At 39.0% G+C, this 18,104-nt stretch overlaps 2 protein-coding genes across 9 annotated transcripts; one reads left to right on the top strand and one right to left on the bottom strand.

The window, feature by feature from the left end:
• Positions 1–49: 49 nt before the first annotated feature.
• Positions 50–17,773, top strand: LOC107220021 (double-stranded RNA-specific editase Adar). Of its 5 annotated transcripts, none has more exons than XM_046743018.1 (8): positions 50–207; positions 299–354; positions 450–510; positions 932–1,765; positions 2,118–2,503; positions 2,611–2,689; positions 7,479–7,480; positions 16,708–16,746. In XM_046743018.1, exons 1-8 carry the CDS (start codon positions 159–161, stop codon positions 16,729–16,731), a joined length of 1,491 nt encoding a protein of 496 aa, XP_046598974.1. In that variant the 5' UTR covers positions 50–158; the 3' UTR covers positions 16,732–16,746. The 5 variants fall into 5 exon arrangements, with proteins under 5 accessions (XP_046598974.1, XP_046598973.1, XP_046598975.1 ...); XM_046743015.1 differs by lacking the exons at positions 7,479–7,480; positions 16,708–16,746 and adding exons at positions 3,022–3,212; positions 17,544–17,773 and having other exon boundaries at positions 56–207; positions 2,611–2,905; XM_015658409.2 differs by lacking the exons at positions 7,479–7,480; positions 16,708–16,746 and adding exons at positions 3,022–3,212; positions 3,558–4,576 and having other exon boundaries at positions 57–207; positions 2,611–2,905.
• Positions 8,712–16,644, bottom strand: LOC107220020 (major facilitator superfamily domain-containing protein 6). Of its 4 annotated transcripts, none has more exons than XR_006904926.1 (11): positions 15,843–16,419; positions 14,730–15,309; positions 14,120–14,539; positions 13,915–14,036; positions 13,621–13,846; positions 13,397–13,531; positions 13,029–13,298; positions 12,689–12,947; positions 12,323–12,616; positions 11,992–12,240; positions 8,712–11,681 (listed from the first exon to the last, which is right to left on the bottom strand). XR_006904926.1 is itself a non-coding variant. In XM_046743014.1 (11 exons), the coding sequence occupies exons 1-11, from the start codon at positions 16,277–16,279 to the stop codon at positions 11,671–11,673; spliced, it is 2,880 nt and encodes a 959-aa protein (XP_046598970.1). In that variant the 5' UTR covers positions 16,280–16,419; the 3' UTR covers positions 8,712–11,670. The 4 variants fall into 4 exon arrangements, 2 of the variants coding, with proteins under 2 accessions (XP_046598970.1, XP_015513894.1); XM_046743014.1 differs by having other exon boundaries at positions 8,712–11,673; positions 12,107–12,240; XM_015658408.2 differs by having other exon boundaries at positions 12,107–12,240; positions 15,843–16,418.
• Positions 17,774–18,104: the final 331 nt, after the last annotated feature.

The raw sequence follows: 18,104 nt of genomic DNA, 5'->3' as shown, positions 1-18,104 counted from the left end.
AGTCGGCCGCAGTGGCGCTGTCCGCGTTGCCACCTTCAGTGTAGTAATCAAAATCAATGTAATGCAGTCCTGCGAGGGTTTATAGTGTGGTGGTTGCTTTCAACTTGGCGTGTCTTACCGTTTACACACTAAATATTAATAATAAAATAATAGCAAGCATGTCGAACGGCGTGTCGAGCCTCAACGACGCCGCGAAAAACTCCCGAGGTAACGTTCGGGTTCTAATATAAAAAACTCAACTCGAAAACAATCCTTACGCCGTCACGACTCTCTTCTTTCAAACTAATTCATCTTTCAGAACAACGGTATTCTGAGGGTAGTTTGGGGAGGCTGCAGGCGAAACACTCGACGGAGGTAAGTGCCAACCCCTGGCTTTCCAATTAGGGGTATTTTTAGATCTTGCTCTCTCTTATTCACAAGCCTACACTGACTCGTCCTCACCCTTTCAGATGGACCAACCTAACCCCTGTAATCCGAGCCTTAAGAGGCCCGCGGTTTCCGATAACGAAGGTTAGTACCTCTTCGCTTTTTCAATCACCCTGCTGAATCTCGTACTACTTCTCTGATCCCTCCCCCTAATTCTAAGATATGTCACAATCCTTTCTTTCCACATTGATTTTACACCTCGCAGACCTCAGCCGGCCTCTTCTGTCGCTAGCAATTTTAAACAGTTTCGTAGAGCCCTTCGTTCAATTTCCCTTCCATAAGCCTTAGGGTGCTATTTCGTTGCTGAGACACTGTAACCGAATCCGTTACAACCTTTAAGAGCATGAGATAATTGAATGATATTCCTACTGTACACTAATTGCGTTGCATTTAGCGTGAAGAAATCAGAACTAGCATGCCGTTCAAGATCCGTCTCACTTTTACTCTAATTAAATAGCACCCTTGGCCATTATTCTGCTCCTAAGTTTTACCACAATTTATTTAGGTGGTTCACCCCCAAAAAAGAAGCATAAAAATCCCCAGCCAAAGAACGCCGTTTGCGCATTAAACGAACTGAAAACTGGAGCTGTTTACAAAGTTGTTCGTCAAACTGGGCCGACTCATGCCCCGATATTCACTATAGCAGTTCAGATAGATGATCAAATTTACGAAGGAAAAGGGCGCACAAAGAAAATGGCAAAACATGCAGCGGCGGAATTGGCATTGAGAAATATCGTTCAATTTAGAAATGCCCCAGAAGTTCACCAAGCCATCAACTTGGTATGCCATCCAGTGATTCCTATAGAGCCAGATTTTACGAGCGATGTAACCGAGAGAGATAACCACTTAGTAAATACGTTTAAGACTCTCAATCATGAGCCTAAAAATACAAATAAATTTCTGGACAAAGGACCAGTCGCTCTAATCAACGAACTGTATCCCGGTGTTATTTATAAGTGCATATCAGACAGTGGAGAAAGCTATGCTAAATTCACGATCGCCGTTACCATAGATGGTGAAACATTCGAGGGCACTGGTCCTAGTAAGAAACTGGCCAAGGCGGCGGCTAGCAAAGCTGCCCTTGCTAAATTGAAGAACGTCCATAGTTCTTCTTTCAGAAGCCCTCTACCAGCTCGCGTTATCTCTAATTTCTCTAGCGGTGGTCACTGGCAAGAACAGATGACCCTGCCTCAAATGCTCGCTGATAAAATAGGTAAAATGGTCAGCCAGAAGTTCACTGAATTGATGCAGAATAAACCTCAGCACGCAAGACGCAAGGTTCTGGCTGGGATTGTGCAGACTCGTGGAGCCGATGCAGAACTTATTTGTGTTACAACTGGTAATAACAAACCTCATTTTCTACTACTATTTTTGGTTTCATTTGTTGTTCGTTTTCGTAAATCTTACCTTTATTTTCAATCCATCGATCTTGAATTGTGTTCAAAGATTGCATAATCTAGCGGAACCTGTAAATATTAGGAATGCTAATCACAAATCACATACTAGCTATGAATTGTAATTTTTGTCCATAAAATCTTGAATCATTTTGAAATTTTTTATAGGGATTAAACTGGATGCCCTGTTCGACCTGATTTTTGATTTTTCTTTGTATTATTATGCTTTGAAAATTTCAAAATTTGTTCTGTAATTGAGGTGAATTTTTTTACTGAAATCGTTTGGTTTACTATAAGGTACCAAATGCGTGTCTGGTGAGCACTTGAGTGTCAGTGGGGGTGCTCTGAATGATTGCCACGCTGAGGTAGTAGCACGAAGATGCTTGTGTGAGTATTTATATAACCAGCTAGAACTACATCTGGAACATCGGGGCGAGGAATCGATTTTAGAGGCAACGAAAAAAGGCTACAAGCTAAAAGACGGAATACAATTCCATCTCTATATAAATACTGCGCCGTGCGGAGATGCCAGGATATTTTCACCTCACGAAGAAAATGAAGCGATCGACAAACACCCCAACAGACGAGCAAGAGGTCAACTCAGAACGAAAATCGAATCTGGAGAGGGTACTATTCCTGTTAAAAGCAGCGAAGGCATCCAAACTTGGGACGGCGTGCTTATGGTGAGTTAAATTTTCGCAGCGAATAGATGCGAGGGGTTGATGAGTAGTGTAATAATCGTTACAAATCTAAAAATTGTCTACATAGTGTGGCCCTATTCCATTTTTAGGGTCAAAGGCTGTTGACGATGTCGTGCTCGGACAAAATAGCTCGATGGAACGTTTTGGGAGTACAAGGTGCTCTTCTGAGTCACTTCATCGAGCCAATTTACTTACACAGCATCGTTCTTGGCAGCCTGCTAAATCCCAGCCACATGTACCGTGCCGTTTGTGGTCGTATCGAAAACACAATTCAGGGTTTGCCGCCACCATACCGACTGAACAAACCGCTTATGAGTTTAATCACATCTTCGGAGGTCAGACAACCGGGAAAAGCACCCAACTACAGCGTTAATTGGACAATTGGTGCGTCACTGTGATAATCTTAGTATTATTGTTGAGTGCAAATTAAATCCGAATATCCAAGGAATCGTTGGCATTTCAAGTTGTTGACTAACAGACGGATAACAATATTTTCACAGGTCAGACGGATGCTGAAGTTATCAATTGCACTACAGGAAAAGACGAAGTTGGAAAACCGTCGAGAATATCCAAGCAGGGTTTGTTTAGAAAGTTCTTCAACCTGGTTGGAAGAATAAACATGATTGAATATGTGGACTCTCACAACTGTCGTCATTATTTCGACGCTAAATCGTCCGTCGAAGATTATTCGGTAAGTCAATTTATCAAATTTCAATTTACTACAGTTCCATAGTTACAAAAATATCTGAGGTCGAAAATGAATGAGTTTACAGCTAATCACAAAAGCGCTAGTGGAGTTTTTTTTTTTTTTTACTTTCGAGTAACCGATGGGCAGCAACTGGAGCACTTTTGTTTCAGTTTTTTTAGTAATTCCATAAATTGCAGAGGAACACTACCTTGATTTTTAATGTTAAACAGACTAAGCATGCTTATTAGTTCTGGAAAGTTATCGATTATCGCTATAGTAATACACCGAGCAAATAAGTGGAATTGACTCCTTGGAGTTATGTAAAAGCATGTTTGTTTTACTATGCAGCTGGCCAAACGTCAACTAAAGGATGCTTTTGTGAGAGCACAACTTGGAAGCTGGGTAAAAAAGCCAATAGAGCAAGATATGTTTGAAGTTGATATCTGACTAGGCTCGGTAATTTCTGAGCCTTTCGATAGAACGGGATTCAGAATTTCGGAGTATGTAGTTCCTAGCGTAAAATAGATCGCTCGCTCGGCGTGTCATGTCGCGGCAGAGTTTGGCACCAGTAAAGCATAAATCATAGGATCTCAGCTAAATTTTAATCTTTCAACTATTTAGGGATACACTGACTTTTATTAAGGGGAACGAGGTATAGAATTCTAAGTATTTGAGAATTCATTCTTTTAGATCGTTCTCTCGAACCCCGAAAATCATATACATTATCACTAGGTTTTATCATTCGTATAAAGTCATACTAAACTTGGACCATCATGTTTGTCAACAGAATTATTGAATTCCTCGTACAAGGTGGTTTGAGACGATTAGTCTCATATTTTTATTATGATTCGTCTAGTCCATAACTCTGAATTGAGTTAAAAAACTCAAAAGTACCAGTGAGTAAGTTTGAAAAGGTGGGGGTCCATTTCAAACCGATTTTCTTTCACCCTTCCCAGTGCAGTGATTAATCGATTTAGTCTTAAACCCAGTTATGGTCCATTTATAGATCAATTGACTTTGACTAGTATCATAATTCTCTTGCCTAGAAGTACAATGAAATAATGATCGATAGACTGGTAGTAAAATATAAGGTACGTTATTTCACTGTAGTAGAACGTTTTACAATAAACGCGTAGTGGCCTTAGATTTTTCGTTGTTTTGATGTTTAAAAAACCTCAACGATAAAGACAATGAGAATACCAGTTAAACATATCTACCCTTTTTTGTAGAATTAAAAGAATCATGTAGTTTATATCTAGTGTCAGTAATTTGTAATTTAAAAAATTTCTCTTACTGCTCCACTGCTCTCAATTTTATTAGGTAACATCTAATAAATCTATCGTAGATGAATCCAAATATCGGTTTTGGATTAAGGTTTTAAGATATCTCTAAGTCAGTTTTTTTTTTTTTTTCTTCTATGCTAATCGCAAGACAACGTGGGCTATGATTTTCATTTGTCAAATGCATTTTTTATCCCATTGACCAAAGATGAGAATTATAGAGGTCTGTAGAATTTTTTGTTCTTTAATCTTATTTCTTGCACAGACATCACCTTAATGGTCGTTGATAATCGCTTTGAATTTACAAGAGGAGATAGTTTTACATACTGCATCCCTAATGGCTGTGAACTAAAACCAATCTCAATAAGTTACGACATAATTTCTTACTATACTTTATCAGGGTGGCGACAAACCGGGAAAACCAGGAATAATCAGGGGATTTCGTCCATCGGGAAAAGTCAGGCAATTATAATAAATCATAGGGAAAAATGTATTTTTTTAAAAATCGTTGTCAAACATCAGTTATGCTTCGTAAATTCAGTTGACCTAACTTTCAGACGTGGTGTTGTTCAATTTCAAATTATTTGTGCGAAACGAAGCAATACTATGTGGTTTTAGATACAAATTAATATATTCAAAGCGCACAACTTCTGGAGCTTTTGGTCATAAAAGCTACCCAACCTAAGTTGCGTGGGAAATCTTCGGGGAATTCTAAATTTCTTGACGGAAAATTTCAGGGAATTTTATTTGTACAAAATTGTCGTCACCCTGTTTTTCCAACTACCTTTGGAACCTTACAATCTTTATTATGTAATGTTATTATTAATATTGTGCTCGTTCTTTTTTATCATTGCCAAATAAACCTCTTGTTGTTTTTTGCTAACCAATCAAACTGTTCAATCAAGCTCGAAATCAGATGTGCTCAAATAAATACAAAGCTGGATTACTAGTGTGTAGTGATTTCTAAGAAGAGACGTTAGAAAGTCCTATGATTATTGCCTCACTGTGCCAGTATTAGTGACAAAAAATTGAAAGAAGCTAATTGAAATGAAAGCAAAGAAAACCAGAACAAAAATAAGACGACGAAAACAAAACTCACGATAATTCTGCCGTAGTGTCACACTGCTCGAAGACGGTCCAGTTTTGCGCAAAAGTCTGTATACTTTTAGGAACTATATAGTTTGTTCTGATTAAGCGAAGGTAATTTATAATGTTAAAGTTCTTGTTCAAGCCAAAGCCTCAATAGATGATTATTATCGTACCACCTATACTCGGATCTCGATTTTTATCATTGTATCTTGGTTCACGTTACAAACATATCTCTTTACGGTTACAACCGAGGCTGCATGAGGGGTCGTCGCCCGTCTTCGATCTTGGAATATTTTATCTCGAATTGCTTCCAAAACCGAGATCCGAGTGTACCAAAAATACACTAGCGAGTATTAGTATTATTGACTATCGAACGTCATTTCCTCGACAAGTTATATATCCTCTTCCTTAAAATTTTAATAGAACGATTTTAACTGAGTGTTTAATACTTAGGATAAAAAGCTCAAAACTTCTTACATTCAACAAAATTAGTATATCATGATCGTTGCAAAGTTTTCTTCAATATTGAATGTCAATTTTTCTTACCCGAAATCCTTGATCAAGGTTTTACTGTTTTCTGGTATGCAGATGCCAAGACAATTTTCTTTTTTCTCCCAATCCTATTTGCATTGTGTTTTTATTTTTGACAAAAATATTATTAGAAACTTTTGACAATTGAAAAATATTACTCGAAATATTAAACCAGTTTTGTTCATAAAAGTTGATTCGTTCATCGCTTTTCGAATTCTGCCCAATTTGATTTTTTACGCGACGTTTCAAGAACCAAGTAATATACAAATAAAAAATAACGTTGAAATAAAGTAAAATGGTAAAAATAAACCGACAAAAATTTCGCACGTGTTAACAAAGTCTTAGACTATGTCTTCTTTCACTTCGTATCTTACATAATATTACCACAATAACAAAAATAAAAAAAAAATAATTAAAAAATAAAAAAAAGAAGTAGCCCATACAGGATATAGCGTTGTGGCGAATATTGTAGATTCGCGTTAATTAAAATACGTATAAAAGTTTCAACAGTTGATACTTAATTAGAAACATTCACATACATGCATATTATGCGTAGTAATATTCTCTCTCTAATTATAGATACATAGGTTGATCATATTAACAGTTAGAAACCCTATTAAAAAAAAGAAAAGAATAAATTACAAGAAAACGAAACCTAACAACAAAAAAAAAAGAGGTAAGAAAAGAAAAAAAAAAAAATTACAAGTATCGATCATCGACGAACATTTCAGCCTGTTAGATTTTAAGCTTAACTAGTGCCTCTAGTTATAAAAAGTGATGAATATCGAGAACAATGTTCGACGAGTTAATAATTAATTATTAAATCGTAGTATTATTAGATAATTATTCAATTAAACTTGCCAAATTAGTTTGAGTATTTCTTCGATTATTGTTACGCGACAAAGGATTGGGTCGTCCTTTTTTTCCGGCTATCTTTTTTCAACGTTTCGGTAGCTTGAACCTGGATCTAATCCAGTATAATAATTAAACATTTGATTGAAAAATTGCTAAAATCTATTTTGCGAGTTACGCCCTTTTTCAAATTGATGTGCGGGGTGTAAAATGAGGTCAAACGACTCAATTAAAATCACATATCACTTATCGCATTCCAATAATAAAATTCATAGTTAAAATTATATCTATTGCAAGAAGAATTTTTGGGACGATCCAATTATAGTTAGTTACATTACGCTGAAACGAATACATAATATTGTGAAGAAAAAGATTTGCATTCGTTACATGTTGAATGTAATATATCTCATATTATTTTAGTTTCATATCAATAAATTCTCCCATCTCTTTCAGTCAGCCACTATTGAATTCCGGTTTTACACATTACTTTTTATTGTTACCTTATATACTGTCCTAGTCGTCAAAAAATTATACGTACATGTTTGTTACATAATATTTTTTTAATGAGTAATATGGTCACAAACTTCTGTGATTATCCTCATTTTTATTTTTTTTTTGGATTATACGTATATTTTTATCGAATGAATTTTCTTATTATTATCATCGTTTTTCTGTATAATCACTCGAAGCTATCAAGAAATAACGAAACATTATACATACACACATACATATATGTATATAAAAATTGACAAAAAAAAAAAAAAGAAAAAAGGAATTTTAATGGACTTGAGAAACAAGATGAAAATCTCTCAAATGTTTTGACCAAGGTATTTGCATCATATTGATGATTGCGTTTACGATTTCATAAGTATGACTGTATATCAGAAAGTAAGATGCCAACTAAAATTTAAATGTCCACACAGTTCTGAAACATGTATATGATTAAAGAAAAAGGAAAGAAAAAAAACTCATTAAAGACACCATGTTCGTACCAAATGTAAATTTATATCCATGTTGCACCTGTTTTTTGGTGATAATGTTGTGCAGACCTTTTTCTGCTGAGATGTGTTTCTTTTTTTTTGTTTAAACGTTTCATCTTCAATAGTTATATTTGATGTAAGTTTCAAATCTTACCTTCTTTTTCCCCCGCGTTCTGGTCACGATATCCGCAAAGAATCGAGAAAAACGCGACGCAGCGAATCTTATATCTCCCTGTGATATTAACCGTGAAATGTAAATTTGCAGGTCGAAGCAGGCAAACAAAAGAGTTTAATGAAATGAAAAAACGAATACATAAAAGGAAAATAGAAAAGCAAAGCCATTTTTTTTTTTTTAACACTTCAAACTCTTATATTACATTTATCTTGATACATTTCCTATAAAAGGTATTATCTATTACCCAGTTATTATTGTCATACTTTGCAATATCCCGTAAATGATTGAATGAAATTCAGATTCGTATAATTTCAAACGCGTTGTACATTATTCGTAATAATTGATTCAAATGATTGGAAAAATATTGCGTTACTGAAATATCATTCTGCAAATAACATTGTAGCAACATTTACAATTATTTCAAAGGACTTTTGCACGGTTCACTTATGTCAATGAAATGATATTCACATTCTTATAATAACATGTAAAGTATGACAATTTTTTTTGTTGTTTTTTTTTCTCGTAAATTTTATCTCTTACATGTAAATTTATAGGCTTTATAGGTTTGAACTTTTTTTTTTTGTAATGATATGTATGTGTTTTTGCCGGAGGTTAATTTTTTCCTCTCCTTTAACAAGATATGCTTAGCATAATATAGAAGTTTTTTTTTTTTTTTTATTTTTACACTTGACAACAAGCAATATCTAAGATAATTAAAAAAATCTTTGCATCTGCACTTGAACATCTCTACGCCGTTTTATTTATGTTTGAACCAATGCGTGTTGGATATTTTTATTTTAAAATCGTACGTTTCGAGCACCTCTAATTATAGTGCACAGTAATGTTAACAACGCAGAAAAAAAAGCAATAATTGGATTTCAAGTGATGAAAATAGTGGAAAATAGAAATTAAAATTCAAGCAGCAAATTTTAATCGTTTTACCAGGAAAATCATAGTTTGGACGAGGAGCACTTAACCGTAATAATATACGTAACATTGCGGCATATATTCAACCTTACACACATATATAATTATTTAATATCATTATATTTATCTGTATAATATGTACTTTCTAATTATTTTGTAAACTTAATATACCTCTAGCTTCTGAATAATATTTTATTCATATTGTGACTTGCGGCAAAATATATGCCTTCGGCAAAAATTGCTCTTTCTTTTAAATATTTTATTAATAACTTTCTTTTTTTTCAACCCTTTTTTCAAATAACGAAAGTCGCAACAGTATATCTATACAGTAGTTCGAATTACAATGAAACAAACGTTTTGCCAATGTTAATACCTTTTGACGATACGATTGCGTAATTATATGCAAAGTTGTTTCAATTGAAAAAACAGTTAATTTGAGATCTTCGTACAAAAACTCATTTCGATTTTGCTGGTATAAGGAAATTTTTTATATCCTAATCATACGATATCGGCAATATAATACACGTATGTCGACAAACTCCTCTATTATATGATAGTAAAATATAATGTAATTGTATATAACTTTTGGATAAAATCTATACAGTTTTATTCACAACATGTATTTATATAATTGCGGTCAACATAAAATTTGAACTGGTATTCCGTTGTAATAATAATAATAATAATATCCTAAGAAATTCACGAGAGTATTTACAACAATGTTATACGTCAAAATTTATATTAATCAGATCAATACGAGACACGCGATGATCACCACATCAAATTACATGATATTTCCAAATGGATGGACTTATACGCATATAATTTGGTTACGTGCCAATAATTAATCTTGCGGTTTCTAAATGCATCGCGGTTAACCGGTCAGATATTAGTTTCACCTACGAATTTTTTTTCAGAATGGTGATCGATAATAACTCAATTTGTGTCAAGTATTATTCTTTGAAGCTGTACATTCTTGCACGTCGACATAACAAATTTCTTATAATAGAATTGTTCGAAACGAATCTTACGTACATCTATAGAACAGTGACGCAGATATTCGGGTAAATGAATTTCATATATATATATATGTGTGTGTGTGTGTGTGTGTGTGTATATATATATATATGTATATACATATATATATATCTTTTGTTCTTTTTTTTTTCTTTTTTCTTCATCCATACTTGTATATAATATAATTTAATATATTTATTTACTTCTCATTACATTCTATAAAATATGTGTTCTTGTTTAATCAACGGATGGCTAAGCTTCGTTTTTATCGTTATTACAGATTTTCAATCCATAACTTATGTATATCTTATGCATACGATAATAATTGGATACGTCTATATTGGGAAACTTTGTATAATAATGTTTTTTCAAATTGTGATATTCATGTTTTAAGATATGAAAATCCTTAAGAACAACTTTCGGTCTCGAATCTATTACCAACCAAATGATCGGTTAAATTTCTTTGTAATTTTATCCGTACGACTTTTATACATTCATCACTCACGAGCATAATATATACCCGCAGGTATAAATTTTCCAGTGCGGCATTCCAAATCATTCTGCGTTATATTTATCGTTAAATATATTTATATAATATAAATTACAATCCCACGATGTGTGTAGGTTGGATTAAAAGTGTTTTTTTTTTTTTTTTTGTTAGCACAAATGGTACGTGAATCATAAATCGTTAATTCCGACTATCTTAGGTGTTTAATACGCTCGACGATGTCGTGAAAAAATCTTCACGCATAAACTTCGATAGTTAACAGATTAGAATACAAGAAAACTAAATCGCTGATCCTTGTGTGATATCTTTACAGGTTTCGTATTTTTACACTTTGAAAAAGGGTATAACGTCTCCGAGGAACTGGGGTGCTTCTTTAGAAGTGTAATCTTGTCAAATATTGGTAAAAATTTTGCTCTCCAAATTACAAACGTTCCGATTACTAGTTGAGTAATTTTTTTTTCACATGGCGAGATATTTTTCATGTACAAGCGAATATCATTAGACATAAATCTCGGGTAACGTTCGCGACGCGACTTTATGAATCGTCTTTAAAAATGTGCAAATAGAAAAACCCTTCGATGTAGCCGATTACATCGAAACTTGATTACCCCGTTCGCGGTATCTACTATCCCCTTAATCCATTCCCAATTCGTGAATTTGATCCCTGCTTATTTTTGCATGAATGGCAGAAAATTTAATTCGTCAGTTAACCAGTTGACGATACGTAATACATAAATAATAATTTTCACAGCGGAATACGCAAGTTTTTTTTTTTTTTTTGTTCACGCCATGCAAAGGTGTGTACCTACTTAAACGTAATATCAATAGCGAGATATGTTGTTCGTTTGTTGTTTCCCAAACAAGCGATCCAATCGATTATCTTTAAACGTAAATTGCAATAATGTAATATGTATAATACCATATATAAGACTCGAGTGAGAAATAACAAGACGGTTAAATTCTGCGACGCGTCCTGTCTCATCGGTATAATCAATTGGGTTACCACTCGTAGTCGTGTTGGTGAAACGGATTAGTGCAGGGCTGTTGGGCGTGGAGATAGGTCTCCGGTACTTTTGCCAAGTCGTATTCCCTCCCGACCACTTCACTGTAGATCTGCCAAGCAGAATAATAGGTTAAACGAATCGTATTGGTACATTTCTTGCGTTCACATCCACTCGGCGATTGGCGTACAAAGGTATACGCATGCGGGAGAAAATTCTTGTCGACCAAGAAGCGAGCTAACAAGTGCGTATCTCAGTTAAAAAATCAGGACAACGACGGTGATGTAAAATAACAAGGAGCGAACGTAAAATGTGCGGTTTTTAACGCTGTAGCTGGGCGAAGAAAGCATGTAAATGTAATATACACATATAATATAGTACAAGTACTGTGCGTCAAGGTATGTTATGTGCGTGTTATGTACCGTATTTGACTGGACGCGACACTGCGAGACGCGAAGATTTGATCATTCGACACTATCGGGCAAACAACATAATGAACGTCTAATATCGATATTAACGGGATATTCCATGCTCGACCTGGAAGCTCCTACGAATAAATTCATCTTCCCCTTTGCCGGCCACTCCGTAATTATAACCACCGCCTCCACCTCCACCTCCACCTCCACCGCCTCCTCCGCCGTTCAGGAATGGATTCGTAGGATTAGTGTTCCCTGCGAAAAGAGGATAGAAAGAAAAATTTCGTCGCGAATTCTGTGAAACGCGTAAGAGTGAGAAACCATCCCTGAAACTTACCTCCGTTACCACCGGGAATATCCAGGTTTCCACCTGACGTCTGATAAGTGGCACCGTATCCCGGTTCCTGATTGGCCAGCTCGTGAAGTCGACTCGAGCTCAAAGCACGAGGAATTGCGTTGCTGGGAACTCCGTGCGGGGCCAAATGCGTTGCTTCGGCTACTTGGTGAGGGTCTTCCGTCTGTGGTAGTTCCGAGACGAATCCCGTGTCCTTTCGGTAAAAGTTTATGAATATAAACGCGGCCAAGACTCCTATGCAGACCAGGCCATAGGCTCGGAAGGTTGCTGTGGTGCCTGAAACGGATCGGTGTTCAAAGTCGAGCCTGTCGTCGTGATTTATTAGCGATTCGTCAATCCTGAGCTCACCGTAACTGGCGACAAACATTCCACCGATGACGGCACCGCATCCTCGACCCAATCCGTGATGAAGACCCTGGAGAACACCTTGAGCGCTTGATCTCAGCTGAGGTGGCGTGTTGTGAGCGATGTAGCTGCAACAGGCTGCCCAAACTGCGGCGTGGGTGATTCCCTGCATGAATTCGAAGGGGAGAACCCACCAAGGATTCTTCAGCCACGAAATGTACAAGAAGCGCAGTATGTTGCCGACTAGTCCCAGACAGAGGACCTGTTCGAACAAGAGTCATTGGTATTGCGATCGAACGGTCGTGATTATTGTGGTCGCGATTTGAGGCAGTGTTTTGCCGACCTTGACGTGCCCGATTTGTCGGATTAACTTGAAGCTGAAGAAGTAGGCGAAGATCTCGGATATGTGATTGATCACCGAGGCTACTCCGAAGAGCGTCGGACTTCCTCCGTAGTCCTGCAGGTGCCAGAAGAGGAAAGTGAATATCAGCCCTATTCCAAATCCCATGAACCATGCAACGAAGAGAAAGGACGCGCACTTCAGGTCCTTGAACTGGTTCAGGACTGTGACCCATTCGGGAATTTCCCGCGTTGTTTGCGCGAACATTTTCGTCTGGAAGACAGCAAGATTTTGTTTAAACTCGACGGATCGACAGAAGATCGTAGAATTTTTTGGATCTCGTTTCGATTGTTCAGACGAAACGCTTGTACCTTGCCTTCCGGTGGTTGTGGCTTGGGGTCAGGGTTTCCCGACGAATCTTGAAGGCCCGGTAAATTCAGCTGCTGGGACAATTGACTCTGAAGTTGTTCTTCCCGGGTTGGTTCGGCCGCAGGTTTTGACACTTCCTAAATAACAGAATCGAGTTCATAGCTCGAAAGTCAGGAACCACAATTTTTACCGTCGTTTATCGTGCAATTTTTGCAGTTCTACTCACCGGTTCCGCAACGGGAAAATCATACTTGAAGTTTATCTGCGTCGCGGTGATCAATGCTGCGCCCATAAGGACGCTAAACGTGGCGAAGCAAATGGTGTAATTTTTTTCTCTGGCGTCTGGCTCGCAGGGATGATCCGGAAACGCGGTGCTGTGATCAAGGGCGATTCCGACGAAGAACATGGCCAAGCCCCATCCCAGACTTCCGAACATACGCTGGTGTCCGTACCTTCAACATTGAAACGAATGGAGGTGGTGCCAAGTTCAGGAGTCCCGCATTCCGCTAAATATTCCCACCTGTCTGCGTCCTCGCCGAGAAGAGTGATGACCGCAGAGTCAGCCAAGGTGATCGCAGGTGCCGAGAAAAACTCACCGACGATGACGAGGAGGAGCAGAAGGAAGAACGTCTTTTGGATATCCTGTAAGGAAAGTCGAAGATCATTTTTCACAGTGATAATCAATCCTGTTGCGTTATACGGAAGTGGAAAATGAGAAAGCTTACCGAAATTTTGTATACGATTGAACTGAACATCGGCTTGACCAAATCCTCGTCCTCTTTTTTGTTGTAGTTTGCGGCGTAAGTGACCGGAAACGGACTTCGGCCACTTGATTGTGGGACGTGATACCCCTTTACCGAACGACGACTCCTAGCCCCAGACGTTTCCGTTTCTACATCTTCGACGAACATCAATTTCCTCAGACCCTTAACGCTCATACCGTAAATGTCATTTTTCGAAGCGACAATTTGTCTCGAATTCGTTTCCCGTTTACCCAACTTCTTATACCTGTGATGCCGCAGGATGTCCGAACCCCTACTGACTATGTTTCTCTTCACCATTACCTTTTCTCTTGGAGGTTTAACGTGCGTCTTCGACTTCGTGTAAGCCTTCTTCGGCGGTCTGCTTTCGTCCAAAGGCTCGTTCTGGAACATGTGAAAAAGTCAAGGAAGCACGTCTTCACCGTAAAGTGAAAATTACATATCGAACAACACTTTGTCTACGACTTCTTGGAAAATTCGATTCACGGATAGAAAGTGGCTGTGTGTTTCTGTGCTCTACTTTAGTGACAGTCAAGAGTAGTTATTTCCTAGACTCACCGACTGACTGACTGACCTTTAAAAACCTTTTGTACTCCAGAACGTCAGCGGGTCTGTTTCTCCGTTCCAAGCTCTTTAAATCGACGGATTGGACGGATGGATCCGGGATCTCCTCACTTTCCATGAATTGCTTGTACTCCAGATCCTCGGCAACGCCGTCTTCGGGGTCGAGGTGTGTCTCGCGCGTCACCCTGTTACCCTCCAGGTCGTAGGGACTTCGAGCGTCATCAACTTCATTGTTATCTAAATCGTAACCCAGGGTTCGCCTCATGTTGACATGATCGCTCGACGCTCGGACCCGCTTCGAAGACCTACGATGGTCGTATTCGGTGCCCCCAACATCTCGGCGAATCCTTTCGAAAACCACGTTATCCGCCGTCTCTAAATCCGTCATGTCGTCGTCGGGACGGTAGTAGCTCTCCATACTGACCGAACGCTTCCCGATCCGCGTGTCTCGCTCGGGGTTCTTAAGCATCGGCACATCGTTTTCTAAAACCATGCACGATATAGCCGGTGGTTCAATGAAGCCCAGAGGAAGGGTGAAGATTATCCAGCAGGAAAGCGATGCGAGAAGAATCATCTTCCCCTTCTGCCATCTGAAAAGACGTGCAAATCACGGGTAATACATTTCGTTGTGCCGTTATTCTAGCTTCTGTTTCAAACCTGCTTCGCACAACCGAGACAAAATTTAATCAATGTTAGCTCTTAATTTTATTCCAAACATTCGCCAACGCTGCGAGAGAATGGCCGATCGAACGCTTATTGACTTTCTATCAGTACCAGCTTCGGCAGTAATCCCGGTTAATCAATCTCTCATCCCCCGCAGCTCAGCACCGTTGTTTAGACAAGGGTTCTGCGAGTTTATTTGCCCTTGAGAAAGTAGGTCGCTGCCCTGCCCTGATTCCCTTTACGTATGTACCTAAAGTTGAACTGAAATCCAATTAGACGCAGCGACCTATTCAAGGCCTCAGCCCCTTACCACCACGGAGAAGAACCAAGAAGGGTAATCGCTTATCGAACAGTGTAAAACCTGGGAGAAAATCTGGAAGATCTGCCTGTCAGCTGTTGCGGTATTGAAGGAAATGCGTGTTAATAAAGCGAAAATAAGTGTCACCGCATGGATGCTCACCTGTCGGCAAGTGAGCCCCAAAACGGAGCGCTGAGAAACTCAACGAAGGGTCTGGATCCGATGAGAAGACCACACTGACCGGCGTTCATTCCCATCTGCTTGAAGTATACACCCATCAGCGGGAACAGGGAACCGAACGCAGAGTAGAAGAAGAAGTAGAACGTTTTCACGGTGAGGAGTTCCTGGTCTACGGAGCCGAACAGGTACTCGAGGATGTCGCTCTTCCCACGAATCTTGTGAGTAGCCTCCTTCGGCTGGGGGTATACCGTCGGGTCCACCTCACCCTGGGCCTGAGGGTCGACTATGGGTCTGATCCCCGGGGCCGCGGGGACTCCGAGTCCTCCAGGCTGGCCAGGAACCGACGGAAGGGAGCGGGCAACGCCGTCGTGTCCAGCCCCAGTCTCATAGTCGTAGTCCTCGTGGCCATAATTCTGCATCGCTGAACAACCACACTGTTTCCCAGTTCCTGAGGACAACCAGCCGCTTCGCTGGACACCTTGCTCACCTCTCACCTCTGTTTCGCTCACTGGACTAGCCTCTCTGTCAATCCCTTTAGCTGGTAGCGAGAGGTGCCAAATCGATGCTCCGACTCTACGCTCGCGGTACCAAAGGGAAATCAATATGGTGACGTCAGTCGCGCAGACGCCATTCGTGCGACGGTATGCGACCGACCCTCCTTCCTCCTTACCTTCCTTCTCCTTCCTTCCTTCCTTCCAACACCTGTCTACACCACCCCTTTAATCTTGCTATAGACGCTTTTTACCAACCCCCGCGAACTTCGTCCCCGACACTGATCAAAGGGGATTTTGAACCGCAGCGACGGCACGTCAGATCGCCCTTTTTTTTCATCAACTGGAATTGTTAGCCTCCTCGAATTCGTGCCGGCTAACCTGGCTGTGTTGTAAAATTTTTGCTCGCGTACTTGAACTCGTGGCTGCATCCCACTTTTATCGAGATCAATGCCATTGCTACTATACACTTTATCTCTGTAACGCTGGACGGGAACGTCTGATTACTTACATTTTTTTTTTTTTTTTTTTTATACTCTGCGTTATTATATCGTGGAACAGACATATTTTTTTAAGCCACATTAGCTAGGTCAGTTTATATTCTACCGTATTTCTAACAGCTGGATTGCCACACCGAATTAGGCAATCATTCTGTCTCGGATAAGTTATTTTCCAACAACGCTAAATCGAGGTTCTTCAAAGGGTTTTGCACGATATTGTAATTTGTGAATAGGTCTTGAGTTTCATTGTTCTTTTCGGTAATTTCTGTCGGTTCCCTGCTAATCATTCTCTGACCTGTAATCGATTGTCAGGCATGACTTTGGACCGCATGTAATTTTAGAAAACTAAAAGTTCAACAAACGAGTAATCAGATCACGCATTGTACATATTTTCTTCCTTATTCAAGGACTGCAACTGATGCATTGATATGCCTGTACCGTGTAGTATTGTATGTTTAACGCTATCAGGTGACGTACTAGTCGTAGATCTCCGACTGCGATTTCTAAGTAGAACAAACCGATCGAGTCCGTCAGCCATAGATCCCATATTATGCTGTGCATAAAAACGAAGCCGACGCAACTCTGCATGATGATTAATTTCATCGGAAGTGTTTACGACAATTGAGAATATAACGGATAAAGTTGAGGTGCTGAACATCGAAATGACCCTTTTAAACGAATATTAATTTCAGATTGAACGGATTGATACACAGGTTTCGTACTTTGGGATAAAGTTCTCTTTGAGGTCAACAGATGTACCAACCAGAGCTCGTGCGTTGTGCGAATCTCACTCATAGTCGGAACAAAAAACAGATAATAAGGAGAAAACAAACATTATCTTGTGATTCTACGAACTGCGTTTGGATGATTACACACCATTACGCTACAGGAAATAACGAGGGGGATCAAGTTGGGGTAAGGTAATAATTATGCCACAGTGATATTGATAGTTGAATAAATAAATGTCGCGATATTATTTTCTCCACACTTTGTGGTAATACAAAAAATGACTTATTAAATTAATAATTATGTACATCTTCCGCTTCGGGGATTCTCTGCATCTTATCTTCAAACTCTTGTCTTGAGGATAACTTTTCGTTTACTTATCGGGGCATCCCTCGCGTAGGCAGCCGCCGCGGAAGTTGAGGACGGAGCTGGCTTTGGAGGCCCTTGGAACATGCAGGTTTTGGCAGTCTTCAGCATTCGGCCGTTGTTTCCGGTACGCCAATAAACCGTTCTCACCGCCTGCTTAC

Source organism: Neodiprion lecontei, chromosome 6 (assembly GCF_021901455.1).
Source record: "Neodiprion lecontei isolate iyNeoLeco1 chromosome 6, iyNeoLeco1.1, whole genome shotgun sequence".
NCBI classification, from domain to species: Eukaryota; Metazoa; Arthropoda; class Insecta; order Hymenoptera; family Diprionidae; genus Neodiprion; species Neodiprion lecontei.
Note: the sequence above shows the minus strand (reverse complement) of the source record. Positions and strands in the feature narration are given on the sequence as shown.